This window comes from Hypanus sabinus, chromosome 3 (genome assembly GCF_030144855.1).
Source record: "Hypanus sabinus isolate sHypSab1 chromosome 3, sHypSab1.hap1, whole genome shotgun sequence".
Lineage (NCBI taxonomy): Eukaryota > Metazoa > Chordata > Chondrichthyes > Myliobatiformes > Dasyatidae > Hypanus > Hypanus sabinus.
The window spans coordinates 41,619,876-41,635,858 of NC_082708.1; the positions used below are offsets into that span (position 1 = coordinate 41,619,876).

The following is a 15,983-nucleotide window of genomic DNA, read 5'->3' on the forward strand; positions in this document are numbered from 1 at the left end:
AGTGAATACTGAACAGGAGGCTGAAGAGACTGCGGGAGCAGTGCAGGCCACGTGTTTCCGTTTGGAGAAGATCAAACAGCAGCTACCGATCACAGGAATGAGGAAGAATACAGATTCGATGGATGATGTGCTGAATGTGTGGTACATGCTGCCTTTTGCTGACTTTCCCTCGATTGAGGAAGAGACCTTTGGCCCTTCTCCCATTGAGTCAGGTGTAGCGGGGAGGGTTAGCTGTGTGCAGTGTGGGGCATGAGTGAGAGGTTGAGAGAGGAGTTGGTAGTGGGCCCAAGGTATCCCCAGTTGTGTCCGAGCCTGAAGGGTTTAGGTGAGGGGGTACGGAGGCCTCAGAAGGGTTAGGGAACTCCCAGATAGTTGGCCTAAGTAGCACCTGAGGAACAGGGCGTGAGGGTTACTGTGTGGGGAGGAGATGTCACTGTTTGTGCTTGGGTTATGGTGTGTTGGCAGGAAAGGTGGCGAGTTATTTAGTAGTCATGAGGACATGACTTTTATTTGGTGGAGGGAGAGTGTAAAGAGGGTTTCTTCTTTTTTGTTAACTAGCAGGAATGCTAATTTACTGATAACGAGAATGGTATTCCTTTGTAAACCAAATGGGGATTAATGTTCTTTCTTCTGAGTCTGTAAGCTTTTGTTGACGGGCTTTTGGGCAGATCGGCGCGAGGGGGTCGAGAGAGAGGACGCAATGCTCTAAGCTGGGCGAGGATCGGACCCCAAAGGGGGGTCCGAGGCCGGGAGATTCTCCGAGGAGGTGGGGGGGAGGAAGCTAGATGTGCTTGGTTGACCACTCGGAGGGTCCTGAGTTGTTTGGAGAGTCGAGGAGTTCGGAGGGTCCTGAGCTGCGAGTCGAGGAGTTCGGAGGGGATCGAATGGTGGCCAGAAGACTTCAGAAATTGAGCTCCAACGGCTGTGCACGAAGTGGTTTAGACTTTGATAAGTTTGGCGCCTTTTCTTTAATTTTCTCTTCATATATACTGTATCGTTATTAATCACTTAGTTATAGTAACCTTTATAAATTGTACTCATTTAATCGCATATGGTGTACTGTCTGTTTTTGGGTGAGGTGGGGACATCACACAGTATCCACACCAGCTGATTACCCAGTTTGGCGGGGCCAAAGGCTGCTCCCCCTAGACGAAATGAGCTGAGCGAGCCTGAGGCGACCCAGGGGGTTACATAAGAAAAATAGAGGGTCATATGCTGTGTAGGAGGAAAGAGTTAGATTGATTGTGAAGTAGGTTAATGTTGGTTAGCACATCATGGTGGGCCGAAGGTCCCCTACTGTACTGTATCATACACCAGTAAACTGAATTAACGGGTGCCTTCTGATGTATTTTCAGCTGTATAATCTGTCAGTGTTGCTCAAGCATTATATTTACTGTACTATTGTCTTTTAGCTTCAAGTTAAATACATAATCAAATTGCTTTTCTCTGTTCCTCATGGCTATGCTGAGGTAAATTAATATTTGTACTGATCTTTCATGCAAGGAAATTTTAAGTAACTTTTTTGCTGAAAATATTTTATCCCGTGGAATTCTGAAAGACTTTTACCAGAGAATATTTGTGAAATGCTCTTCAGAAATCAGCAAGCAGAACATTTTTGATTGAGATGTTACTGTATTGCTGTAAGTTAAAACCCGATCATCAGCTTTGCTGCTGTAAATTGTCCTTTCTTTTAAAATTTAATATTGCTACATGTTAAGGCACAACTTGTCCATCTAGGTAAGTTGAAGCTTTCAGACTTACCAGTTTCAGGTAACTGCATTTCTGTTGGTCCACAGAAGAGGCTATACCCTTTTCTGTTTCAGTTTGTAACTATTATTCTTTTATCACCATCTTGTTTCTAAAGTAGTTGTTGATTTTCACCCTAGCACAGACATTCCAATCCCTCTGTTCCTTTCAGGCTATGCTTATTTTCTCAATTTTCCAGTTCTGATAACCCAAAGCCTTGACTCTCCCCATTTTTAAATAATTGTTATCTTGGCAACTTTGCTCTCTCCTCTTTTTTTTTCACTCTCTACTTCTTCACCTACCTCTGCTGAGTGTTTCCGATATATTGTCTTCTGGGATCTCTTTGCTTATTCCTATGATGTGCCCATGCCCTTTTGTTTCATTTTGACTGAGAAAGTGTTCAGGCTTTTCAAAATGAGACCTGATATGGGTTCATCTTTTCACAGCTTAGTTCTGATTCATGCTAAGTTCCTTTAATTTATCAACATAAATATTGATATAAGTTTGACCATTACACTATTTGACTTTTGAGAATATGTAGGCATTTGTCTAGATGATGTAATTTTTCCCAATCTGTGTGTCAGTCCAGTAGGCAGGTAACAATCTCCTTTTGTTGATGTCTACGCGGTGTATACGAGAGAGCAAGCATGATTCTTTTTCTTAAAAATGTGGAAAACAGCCTGGTTTCTGTTCAATTATTCCCCCTAGAGTAGTGACCTGATTGGCAAGATTTTGAATTTTTAATCTTAAGTTTCATATGGTGTTTATTTCCAATAAAACAAGCTAGGTTATTTACCATCTGAATCGAACAAAGAAAACCAAGATAGAATCATTGCAGTACTGAATGATTAAGTAGAGCACCATTTTTCTGTGTCTTACAAGTAAAGCCAAACAGTTTTTGTACTTTGTTTTCTTTGACTTTAGAGAATATGTAGCTATACTATAATTCATAACTATAATTCAGAAAGGGCAGGTGCCTGTAAAAGTAACCATTAAACTGTTTTGTAGTAAAACTCCAGCAGGTAATGTACCCTTTAGAAATTGCTGCCTGTTGATCTTGTCTGGTGCAGTTCCAAGGTGACTCAATTTCCTCATCCTAGTTGGCTTAACTGTCCGCAGGAAATATCAAAAGATCTGATCTAGATAATTGAAGTAGACCGGCAAATGGAAAGGATTAACAGTGTTTAATTCAACATGTGCTGGCCTGGCTTTCTTGTGGATAGGAGAAATGTAATCGGATCCTCTGAGAGGCTTTGAAGTGACATATAAGAAAAGGTTGAAAATAGGATATCTGGGAAGTGAGGCAACATCCCTGATAGAGAACAGAACAAAGGAAAACCAAGTGGGGAAGGACAGAGACACAATAGGAAAACAAAACTTCAAAATGATTTCTTAATGAACAAGGTTTTCAATGTATCTGAAACTTTAGTGTATACTAATAGAAGAAAGAAAATAGAAACATATCTACATCACAAACGTGAGAATATTTGCAAATGCTCGATTCTGAAGCAACACACAACGTTCTACGAGTCCGTGGTGGCCAGTGCTATCATGTTTGCTGTTGTGTGCTGGGGCAGCAGGTTGAGGGTAGCAGACACCAACAAGATCAACAAACTTATTCGTAGGGCCAGTGATGTTATGGGGATGGAACTGGACTCTCTGACGGTGGTGTCTGAAAAGAGGATGCTGTCCAAGTTGCATGCCATCTTGGACAATGTCTCCCATCCACTCCATAATGTACTGGTTAGGCACAGGAGTACATTCAGCCAGAGACTCATTCCACCGAGATGCAACACTGAGCGTCATAGGAAGTCATTCCTACCTGTGGCCATCAAACTTTACAACTCCTCCCTAGGAGTGTCAGACACGCTGAGCCAATAGGCTGGTCCTGGACTTATTTCCACTTGGCATGATTAACTTATTATTTAATTATTTATGGTTTTATATTGCTATATTTCTACACTATTCTTGGTTGGTGCGACTGTAACGAAACCCAATTTCCCTCAGCATCAATAAAGTATGTCTGTCTGTCAAAAATGCTGGAGGAACTCAGCAGCATCTATGGGGGAAAGAAAGTACAGTTGATGTTTTGGGCCGAAACCCTTCAGCAGGACTGGAGGAAAAAAATGCTGAGGAGTAGTTTTGAACAGTGTGGGGAGGGGAGAGAGAAACGCCAGGCAACAAGTGAAGGCCATGGAAGAAAGGAAGGGTGGGGGAGGCGCACCAGAGGGAGGCGATGAGTGGGCAAGGAGATAACATGAGAAAGGGACAAGGGGATGGGAAATGGTGAAGGAACAGGAGGGGTGGGAGGCATTACTGGAAGTTTGAGAAATCAATGTTCATGCCATCAGGTTGGAGGCTACCCAAACGGTATATAAGGTGTTGTTCCTCCAACCTAAGTGTGGCCTCATCATGACAGTGGAGGAGGCCTTGGATGGACATATCGGAATGGGAAGTGGAATTAAAATAGGTAACCACTGGGAAATCCCGCTTGTTCTGGCAGATGGAGTGTAGATGCTTGGCGAAGCAGTTTCCCAATCTATGTCAGGTTTCACTGATAAACAAGAGGCCACACCGGGAGCACCAAACACAGTCTATGACCCCAACAGACTCACAGGTGAAGTGTCGTCTCACCTGGAAGGACTGTTTGGGACCCTGAATGGTAGTGAGGGAGGAGGTGTAGGGGCAAGTGAAGTACTTGTTCCGTTTGCAAGAGTAAGTGTCAGGAGGGAGATCAGTGGGGAGGGACATGCGGTCAAAGGAGTTGCATAAGGAGTGATCCCTGTGGAAAGCAGAAAGTGGGGGGGCAGGGAAAGATGTGTTTGGTGGTGGGATCCCCTCATCCCCCCCTCATGTTATTTCCTTGCCTGCCCATCATCTTCCTCTGGTTTCTCTCCCCCCCCCCCCCCCCCCACCTTTCTTCCATGGTCTTCACCTATTGCCTGCCATTTCTCTCTCCCCACACCTCCCCCCACCTTTGGAATCTACTCCTCAACTTTTTTACCAGTCCTGCCAAAAGGTTTCAGCCCGAAATGTCGACTGTACTCTTTTCCATAGATGCTTCCTGCCCTGCTGAATTCCTCCAGTATTTTGTGTGTGTTGCTCAGATTTCCAGCATCTGCAGATTTTCTCTTGTTTGAGAAACCTATCTATGTGACCAGCAAATATGTGAACTATTAAAGATATTGAACTCTAGTTTGTAAAGGTTTGGTTACTGAGAAATTACCCTAAGCTGATTTAAGTTAGAGACGTATCATCCATATAGCTACCCATATCACATTGTTCTATGTACACTATAATTTTTTAATTGAATATTCTCACTAATGCTATCCATAATCACACTGGAACATAGACAAGCCCTTTGGCCTGTTGTTGTGCCAACCTTTTAACTTTGTTTAATCTAATTCTTCCCTTCCATGCAGTCATCCATTTTTCTCATCTATGTGCTGTCTTAAATCTCCCTAATGTATCTGCCTCCACCATCAGCAGTGCATTCATTCCATGCACTTACCACTGCTTTCATATAAAAACAAATTTACCTCTGATATTTCCTCCCCCACCCCCCAAACTTTTCTGGAATCACCTTAAAATGATTCCATCTCACATCAGCCATTGCTACATGTTGGTGGGGGGAGGGGAAGCAGGTGAAAGGCACTGGCTGTCTACTCTATCAATGCCTCTTAACTTGTACACCTCTGTCAAGTTATCTCTCATCTTCTTTCACCCAAAAGAGAAAAGCCCTAGCTCGCTCGATCTTTCCGCTCGACATTATCTCTAATCCAGGCAGCATCCTGGTAAATCTCCTCTGCACCCTCTTTAAAGCATACACTGCTTTCCTATAATGAGGCAACCCTACTGAGAATGTGTTGCAACAGTAATGCTGCTCAGTACGAGAGGAACTGCAGATTCGGACAATTGGTGTATGTGCTTGGCTGAGAATCCCGCATAAACGCAGTGATACCCTAGCACCAGGGGTCACTGGTTGGCCTCGGGTAACCGGCTGCCTCGCGCGACCGGTGGGAAGTGCCATTGCTACTGACCTGGAGCGCGGACAGATGGGCACCGTTGCTAAACTTATTTAGCACACCGAATGTTCGTGGGAAACCTGGTGCTAAAATATTCACAGACAACCTAATTTGGCCTCATGGTTTTGTAAGTAGCAGAGCAGCTACCTCACTGCGATCTACTGAAAGTCATCCCTCGAGCCGAACTTTTGTTTTTCGTGCATGAAATGGGCTGCTGGCAGCAGTGGTAGAAGCAGAAACAATAGGGTCTTTTAAGAGACTCCTGTGTAGGTACATGGAGTTTAGGAAAGTAGAGGGCTATGGGTAATCCTAGGTAGTTCTAAGATAAGGACATGTTTGGCACAGCTTTGTGGGCTGAAGGGCCTGTATTGTGCTGTAGGTTTTCCTGTTTCTATTTCTAGTACATACAGTAAATTAATAGAATATATACAGTATCGAATGAATACCGTGAAACATTGTACATAGTAGTTCATATTGCAGGCAAAACCCTCCGCAAATGAATCCAAATGAATAAGGGGAAAAAAGAATCTCCTATATTAAGACTTTTGATTGATTTATGGAATAAGGTAAATATGGATGATGAGATAAAGAAATCTTTATTAGCAAAAAGAACTTTAATTCGAAATAGGCTTATTCCTTTTACAATGGATAATAAACTTTTACATAATTGGTTCCAAAAGGGGATTAAATATATAGGTGATTGTTTTGAAGGAGGTATATTGATGTCATTTGATCAATTAAAAAATAAATATAAAATATCAAACAACACTCTTTTCTGTTATTTTCAATTAAAGGCTTATTTACGAGAAGAGCTGGGTCAAACAATGTTGATGCCAAAACCTAGTGAAATAGAAATATTAATTCAAAAAGGAAAAATTAAAAAATTTAATCTTGTATGTACAATTTGATTCAAAAACAGACAATTGAATCTGGAATTCATAAATCAAGACAAAAATGGGAATCTGATTTGAATGTTAAAATTGATGGAAAAAGTTGGTCAAGATTATGTTCTGATAGTATGATAAATACAATAAATGTTCGACTTAGATTAATACAATATAATTTTTTACATCAATTATATATAACACCACAGAAAATAAATAGATTAAATTCAAATATGTCTGACCAATGTTTTCGATGTAATCAAGAAATTGGTACTTTTTTACATTCTACTTGGTCTTGTTTTAAAATTCAACCATTTTGGATAAATTTAAGACTTTTATTGGAACAAATTACTGGAGTACAACTCCCACATAGTCCAATGTTATTTTTATTAGGAGATATTGAAGGGACAATACCGAAACTTAAATTGAATAAGTATCAGAAAAAATTGATAAAAATTGCATTGGCAGGAGCTAAAAAAGTTATCGCAGTTACTTGGAAATCTGATTTATATTTAACTATGGATCGTTGGAATAATGAAATATATAGTTGCATTCCACTTGAAAAAATTACATATAATCTAAGAAATAAATATGATATATTTTTGAAAATTTGGCTCCCATACATACAAAAGATGGGATTAAATATATAGGTCCTTTGAAGATAAAATTATAAAGTAATTGGGGAAAGTAAAAATAAATATTAAAATTATTTTGAACTCCTTGGAGCATGTGGGGATCCTCCGATATCCAGGCAATCTTTTTTCTTCTTTCTTTCTTTCTTTAGATAAGGGTTAAGGGGAGGGGGGAGGATCAATATTATTTTTCTTTCTTTTTCATTACATTTATTCTTTGTAATTTTCTAAAAATTTAATAAAAAGAAAACCCTCCCCAAACTTCACCTACGAGACTGAGGTAATCTATATATTGATGAGACCGCTCAACCAAGCACTTATGCTCCGTACGTCAGAAAAAGTGGGATCTCCTGATGCCCTTCCATTTCAATTCTACTTCCCATTAGCATTCCGACATGTCAGTCTATGGCTTCCTCTACTGCCAGATCGGAGGAACTATACCTTGCATTCTGTCTGGGTAGCTTCCAACCTGATAGTATGAACATCGATTTCTCAAACATCCCGTAATTGCCCCCACCCCCTCACTATTTCCCAATCCTGTTTCCCTCTCTCACTTTACCACCTTACATGTTTATCATCTGCTTCTGGTGCTTATCCCCCTCTCCTTTCTTCCATTGTCTTGTATCCTCTCCTGTCATATTCTCCTTTCTCCAGCCCTTTATCTCTTTCATCAATCAACATCCCAGCTCTTTACGGGGATGTTGTATATTTGGACTTTCAGAAGGCCTTTGACAAGGTACCACATACGAGGCTGCTTAATAAATTAAGAGTCCATGGTATCATAGGAAAGTTACTGGCACGGTCAGTGCATTGGCTGATTGGTAAGAGACAACTAGTGGAATAGAAGTTTCCTTGTCTGGTTGGCTGCCAATGACTAATGGTGTTCCGCAGGGGTCGGTGTTGGGCCAGCTTTTTATACTTTATATCAATGATTTAATGATGGAATAGATGGCTTTGTTGCGAATAATGAAGCAAATAAATTCTTGCCAGATCTGCAAGGCTTTATTAATAAGAATAAACAAGGATCAGGGAAAATCTAGTCATCAAAAATGATTGGTTTCGATAATGTAACTACTTATGAACGATTTCCATTAATTAGTAAGTTATTAGCTGGAGGTCATTACAATTTACATTTACAAAAAGTTTTTACTTGCAGAGTTTGTCATCCAGCAGAACTCCTTCTGTAATGGCTTGTTAAAGAAGAAGTGGATAAATATTTGGAAAAAAGAAAAAAACATAAAACGACTGTTCTTTATAATTCTGTGCAACGTGCAAGTAAGCTATTGTTATATAGGTGGAGGAAAGGGAAATGGGCAAACTTTGAAACCAATTAACTCAGCACAGTAGTAATTAATTGATGGTTTCACTTGAGCATGGCACAACATGACATAAATTTCAGGAATGAGGCAACATCAAGAGGTGAAGGGAAAATGAAAATTTTTTTTCACAGGTCCTGGCAAGTAGTTGTGTAAATTAGAGAGCAATTTGATATTGGGAGTGCAGGTGCAGATTAGGTTGAGGATAACAGAACCTGAATAATTCAGTTCAAAGATTCAAGTCCTAAAACCCCCAAAAAATATTAAAAGACATATGAAGAGGGAGTTATGGTTTAACATTTTTTACATGGCTTACTCTCCCAATAACAGTATATTGGGTCTTGTAGTTGCTCAGTAATATCTGAAAAAATTCAGGAGTTTTGGTTGAGAGAACAGTTAACACTTAATTAGATTGTTTATTCATCATCAGAAGCATTCCTCAGCTGAGTTTTGAAGTCGCGTAAATAAGTAATCCCTTGCCATTTATCCTTGTGGAACTGTAAGCAACTCTGTGCTTATTAAAGTCCTGTGCAGTAATGAGATACAATTCACATTAAGTGCAAACATAGCACTTCAGTGGGCCATCTTGTATCTCGGGAAAATCTGAAAGTTATACTTGCACTGAACTTTGAACTTTAGATACGCAAGCACGAGGAAATCTGCAGATGCTGGAAATTCAAGCAACACACACAAAATGCTGGTGTAACACAGTAGGCCTTCTGCATTCCACCAACTTTAGATACTATGTGAAAATATCACAAATTACAAATTCTGTCTAGGATGTTCCAGAAGCGCAGTCTGCTTGTACTTTGATTTCTTTGCTTATAATCAATCAAAACAATTATTTTTCTATCTTTTTCCTAGGGCATCAATGCCTCTGCTCTGGAGAAAGAGATTGGGCCTGAACAGTTTCCAATCAATGAGCATTATTTTGGTTTAGTCAATGTAAGTATCTGAAATTTCAAAATGGCACCAACAGATCAATGCTGATTATATCATTGTGATTGAAATATTTTTAAAGAGATTGCTGACTAGAATTTATAAATGGATCAATAATAAAGTTTGATTTCATTCTAGGTGATATTTAAAACTTTTGAAATTTCATTTGGCAGAGAGGGTAAATGTAATTTAGTTGTACCTCCAGTGAGGAAAAGAATGCTGTAGATTGGCACTCCTGAACCTTCAATGGTACATCCTGTATTTTGCAAAAAGTAAACTGTTCAGAAGGAGCATGCACCTCACGTAGAATGAGAATAAAAATAAAGTACTTGGGAAAAGAGAGCAGACCTCTGAAATGGGTTTCTAGGAGGTCAAAAGTAGAGTACAAATGAGACTTTCCACTTTGTTCATTAAGTCTCAACACCATCATCCCCTTTGAAAGCTGTCAATACCTCAGTGTGCTTGTTCAATCCTCCAAGAGCTTCCCCATGTGCCTGCTTTTCCATGAGCAGAGTGGAAAGTTAACAATTAAGCTGGTATATTAATGGAACCTGTCATGAACTTTCTTGATAGTCGACACTGTACTCTCATCATTAATCACTCAACTTAAATTCCAGCAAGATTGCTGACTAATAATTTTCTACCATCAGTATAATTAAGACAAGTGCAAACTAGATGTCAAAGGTGACTTTTGCCTGTTAGAATAGTTACGACTAGGTCAAATTAATGTATTTACCTATTGAACCATCAAGAAGTCTTGTTAAATTTTGGTTGAAGTTTCTGCTAAATTGTGCTATTGTTTTGATGCAGTCCATGCAAACTCAGCAGGACTAATTTGACATGGTTTCAAAATTATTCCCATTCTCATTGATGGCAGACCCTACTATTTCAGTGCAAAGGATTTGTCTGAAGAAACAATCTTCAGTAAGTGGTAATCGATGGATAATCCATCTCGGTGATCAGTATTAGTTTTCAGCCATTTAATTCACTCTGACTGCGCAAAGAAAACACTGAGTCTATGGGACACATTCCAGACTTGTGACAACTTGTGCCACAGAGTTGGCCATTCTGGGCTGTAAAGGACTGATACTAATATGCAAAACTGTTCAGTGATGTCTTGACCATTGGAAAAGGAAGAGGATAAATTCACTCCAGTTAATTTCTTGCCTATCAGTCTGCTCTGAATGGTGTCACTGGCAATGTCATCCAGTAGCACAAACCCATACATCTATTTGGATTTGTAATTGTCACCAAACCTCCTTAGCCATGGAACAAACATGGATAAAAGAACTACATTCTTGCTGTGAGAGTGACTGTCCATGACATAAAGGTAGCATTTGAACATATTTGGCATGCTGGAGCCCAGGTAAAACTAATATCGGTCCGAACAGAGAGAAAAATTCTAGATTTAGTAGAGATGTTCATCTCACAAAGAGGTGATTGTGGTTGGAAGCCAGTCATCTCAACTCCAGGATATCAGGAAAATGGACAAACCTCAAACATTTTCAACTGCCTAAAATCAAAGAGATTCTGCAGATGTTGAAAATTTTGAGCAATACATAACTCAACAAGTCAGGCAGCATCTATGGAGAAGAATCAGTTGTTGACATTTTGGGTTTAGATTCTTCGTCAAGATTGGAAAGGAAGGGGAACTGGCATCAGAATGAGAAGGTGGAGGAGGGGAAGGACTACAAGGTGGCAGGTGATAGGTGAGACTGGGTGGGTGGGGGCTGGATGAAACCAGAAGCTGGGAGGGGAATTTGAAGTAAGAAGCTGAAAGGGATCGGTGAAAATGGTAAAAGGCTGAATAAAGAGGCCTCTCAGAGAAGAGGACAATGGGTTATGGATGAAAGGAAAGGTGGATGAACAGATGAGAAAAGAAGGGGTTAGAAGGTCAGAATGGGGAATGGAAAAAGAGAAAATGGAGGAGAAAATACTCAAGGAAATCAATCTTCATGCCATCAGGTTGGAGGCTACCCAGATGGAAAATGAGGTGTTGCTCCTTGAACCTGAGATTGGACTTAATATGAGATATTTCTCCTCTAGCCTGAGACCGAGACATCGATTATTTATTCCCTTCCATAGGTGCTGCCCAACTTGCTAAGTTCCTCCAGCATTTTCTGTGTTTAGCTTAAAATGGGGAAATTTGCTGATGAATTGAGCAATTTTGGCAGTAAAGAAACCTAGGCACAACTTGCTCATGGGTTGATGCACTGTAAGTAATCGTCATGCCACAGGAGTGAAAGGCAGTGACCATCTCCAACAGAGGATTCAACCTTATCTTTAGTTTAATGACAATTTCATGACTGAAATTCCTATGAACTTGAGCTTTAGTATTGACCTAACTGGAATAGCCACATAAACACTGGCTAAAAGAAAAGCTGGGAAAGTAAGTATTGTTTTTGGCACCTGAGTCACTGCTGAGTCCCCTAATTATTTCCATTGCGTACAAGGTAAAGCTGTGAAAGAATACTTTCAACTTGTTTGAGTGTAATTTCAATAACACTAGAAGAAGCTTCTCACTCTGCACCCAGTCTACAGTATGTCCCATTTATAAACACACCTTGGCAACATGCCAGCTCATCGTTTACAGTATTTCCTGAACCTGCTGCAAATACGCATTGCTGTTTATCATGCTGACTTGAAGAAACATTGCTTTATATTGTATAAATATTAGAATTTCGAGGACTATCAGATTACCTCAGCACACGGGCAGTAGCAAATCAAGTGGTTGTTGATAACAGCATAATACTTTAAATTAGTGTCAGACTAGAATCTCAGGCAGGAGTGCTAAATAGTTAAGAATGTCATCGAGCAATTTGGCATTATTATAGCTTAAGAGAAGAACTGCACTACTTGAAAGAAATTTTGCCTGACTAATTTGTGCCGGTCTGAGGGAGACAATTTCCTGTGTGATTCATGATTATGTTCCTACTCCCATGATGCATTGCTAAAGGTCTTCTGCCTTTACTTAGGCATGTCTAATGCGAAAATCACCACCTAGAAAGTCATGCATGTACACAAACAATGCATTAGTTTGAATTCAACATGCCCAGGTCTACCCAATACTGCATCACATAACTGTGATTTAAAAAATATATTTATTAAAACATTCTTACTGAATTAATAGGAGTAAGTGGAATATTTATCCAAAGGTCAGCCTCTTCCCACTTCAAATTTTTCAGCATCTGGTCCCTATTCCACTGACATACTCTGATAAACTTGGATCTATTCCAATCCTATTGGGCAGATCCAAGTTTAGCCTGTTAATTGCAGAGGACAAGACACATTGGAAGCAAGAAGCTCTGAGCATGAAGTGTGTTAGTAGGCTGATATACATTTCTTGATTGTAGCTCTATTAAGTTTATGCATTTATCTTAACATTTGTAATTTGTACGTGGCTTCCATGAAGAATTTAGAAAAGTGACCAAATATTTTTAAACAACTTAAGAAAAATCTTGTGCACAATGTTAATTGTACATGTGTACATAATACATAACAGCAACTTGGGCCCAGCAGGTAAGTGCTATTATTGAAGGAAACACGGCAGCCCCTGTACATCTTAGGAGTTTGCGGTGATTTGGCACAACATCTAAAACTTTAACAAAATGTCTACGTTGACTAGCCTAGTGTGGAAACACCAATGTCCTTGAACAGAAAATTCAACAAAGAGTAGTGACTATGGACCAGTCCTCTGTGGATAGAACCCTCCCAAGCATTGAGCACATCTACATGAAATGTTGTCACAGGTAAGCAGCATCTGTCATTAGGGACTCCAACCACTCAGGTCATGCTCTCTTCTTGCTGCTGCCATTAGGAAGAAGGTACAGGAGCCTCAGGACTCACACCACCAGCTTCAGGAACAGTTACTACTCCTCAACCATCAGGCTCTTGAACCAAATTGATAACTTCACTCAACTTCACTTACCCCATCACTGAAATGTTCCCACACCAACAGATTTGCTTTCAAGGACTCTTCAACTTTTTTTCTCAATATTTATTATTATTATTATTTCTTTTTGTATTTACATAGTTTATGGACTTCTGCACGCTGGTTGTACACCCGAGTTGAGCAGTCTTTCATTGATTCCGTTATGGTTATTCTGTAGGTTTATTGAATATGTCTAGAAGAAAATTAATCTCAGGGCTGTACATTGTACTTTGATAATAAATTTACTTAGAATTTTGAATCCCTTTTACTCTTCCTGGATTGGAAACAAAAGTTAAAAATGATGTTTCACTTAACAATTTATTACAATTTTCATAATTTCTGGAGGCTTGAAATATGAACATATTCTTGTGCAACTTTGTGAAAATGTATTTTAAGTAACTGCTTTTGGCACTACTTTGTGATAAATTTCAACTAGTTTTGTCCTCTCGTTTCAGTTTGGGAACACCTGCTACTGTAATTCAGTCCTCCAGGCACTTTATTTTTGTCGACCATTTCGAGAGAAAGTTCTAGCCTACAAGAATCAGCCAAGGAGAAAGGAAAATCTACTCACGTGCTTGGCAGATCTCTTCCATAACATAGCCACACAAAAGAAGAAAGTTGGTGTAATACCTCCCAAGAAATTCATAACAAGACTACGAAAAGAAAATGGTAATTTTTTTAAAAAAAAAGGAATTGTATCTTTTCAAATTGATTATCATTACCAGGTATACACTCAATATAAATGAGCAATAATTTAAAATTAAACATTAAAGCTGCTGACAATATAAGTGGGGATGATTGATTGTTGTGCAGGTCATTGAGGAAAACAATTTGTCTATCTTTGGTGTTGCAGTAATTTCTTGATTTTAATATTCGGATGCACAGTAATTAATAAATCAGAGGAGTACAGATTACCTGAATATCCCAGTCTCTGAGTAAAAAACTAATAAATAGTATTGATTGTTTGTAAGTGATGTTTTGGTATTTAGCTCGGGGGGACCATGGAAAATTTATTATACTTTGTAATATGTGGAAAAATAAATCTGTTTGCAGGTATTGATAGGAGTTATATCTCCTAATACATAACCACCTTTCCTGACAGTTTTGACCTTATTTTCCTATTCAGACTTGGTCTGAGATGCTTTGCATACTCTTTTCTTCTCAAAGATGGCTTGCTTCTGCTTCCAAGACGTTAGTTTTCATCTCTATTTCTTTTTGAGCACAGCTGAAATATTTATCCACATCTTTGTAATATTTAGACTTGACTGTTCTTAACTATTAGCTGATCTCCCATCCTTGAGCATCTGTACCGGTTAGCTTCTTTGAGATTTCCACCCAGGCAAGGTCATGTTCACAAATCAAAGTAATCTTTGAATGTTACTGGATCTGGTTCTCCTAATGCCATGATATTCTATTGTTGGAAGGAACAAATGCTTAAAATGGTGGATGTAGGCTTTTTTTGTCCTGGGTGAGTGCTGTGAGTCTTGATTGAGCTGCATTTAGGTAGATGATTGTATATTGTTATACTTTTGATTTGTGCCTATGGTGGTGCCCGATGGTGGAAAAAGCTTTAGTGTTATAGGAGCTGAGTAACATCATGTACGGTAATGACTCTGACCTGTCTTTCAACAACAGAATAAATATGACCAATCCAGTAGGGTTACTGATGAATTTTGCACCAAGAGTGTTGATTCTGAAATTTGGCTATGGTAGAGTTTTAGATGTCAATGATAGGTGATTAGATTATTTATATTAGAGGCAGTTATTACTTGGCAATTTCAAGATATAAAATATTTGTTTCTGTTAATTTGTTTCTATTAGGTGTGCTAAGATAAAAACAGAAAACTCTGGAAAAAACTCAGCATGCCAGGCCACATTTATGTGAAGAGAAACAAGTTAACATTCTGGGTTGAAGACCAGCTCTGACAAAAGGTCTTTTGTCTGAAATGTTAACTCAGTTTCCTTTCCTGCAGATGCAGCCTGGTCCACTGAATATTTTCAGCATCTTTTGTTTTTAATTTTTGTGACTTGACTGTTAAAGATCATAGATGGTAGTATAAATTGAGTAGTTTAAATTAAGTTTTATTGTGTCATGTTAATCTCCCTATTCGTACAGTCCAAAGTTTTCATCACTCAACTTTTTTATTGTTTCAGAACTTTTTGATAATTACATGCAGCAAGATGCTCATGAGTTCCTGAACTATCTGTTAAACACTATTGCCGATATCCTGCAGGAAGAGAAAAAGCAAGAGAAACAAAATGGACAGCTTCATAATGGTTGTATTAATGATGACAATGGTAATGATGTACTGGAACCAACTTGGGTGCATGAGATGTTTCAAGGAACATTAACTAATGAAACCAGGTGTCTTAACTGTGAAACTGTAAGTGAACTTAAGTTTTAAAATTGGTCAGACTTTATTATTTCCAAGTTTTTGTTTTTTGAATGTTGATTTAGTTTAAAGAATGAGGAAGAGGTGGAGTGAATGACTAACTTGTCAGATAATTGT

The 15,983-nt window shown here is 39.0% G+C and overlaps 1 protein-coding gene across 1 annotated transcript in view; it reads left to right on the plus strand.

Moving 5' to 3' along the window:
• Nucleotides 1-15,983, plus strand: part of usp12a (ubiquitin specific peptidase 12a) — a 56,283-nt gene that overhangs the window by 15,552 nt on the left and 24,748 nt on the right. Inside the window, exons 2-4 of the mRNA XM_059964148.1 lie at nt 9,468-9,548; nt 13,929-14,142; nt 15,628-15,857. Coding sequence (XP_059820131.1) covers nt 9,468-9,548; nt 13,929-14,142; nt 15,628-15,857 — 525 coding nt within the window. The remainder of the gene's footprint in view (nt 1-9,467; nt 9,549-13,928; nt 14,143-15,627; nt 15,858-15,983) is intronic.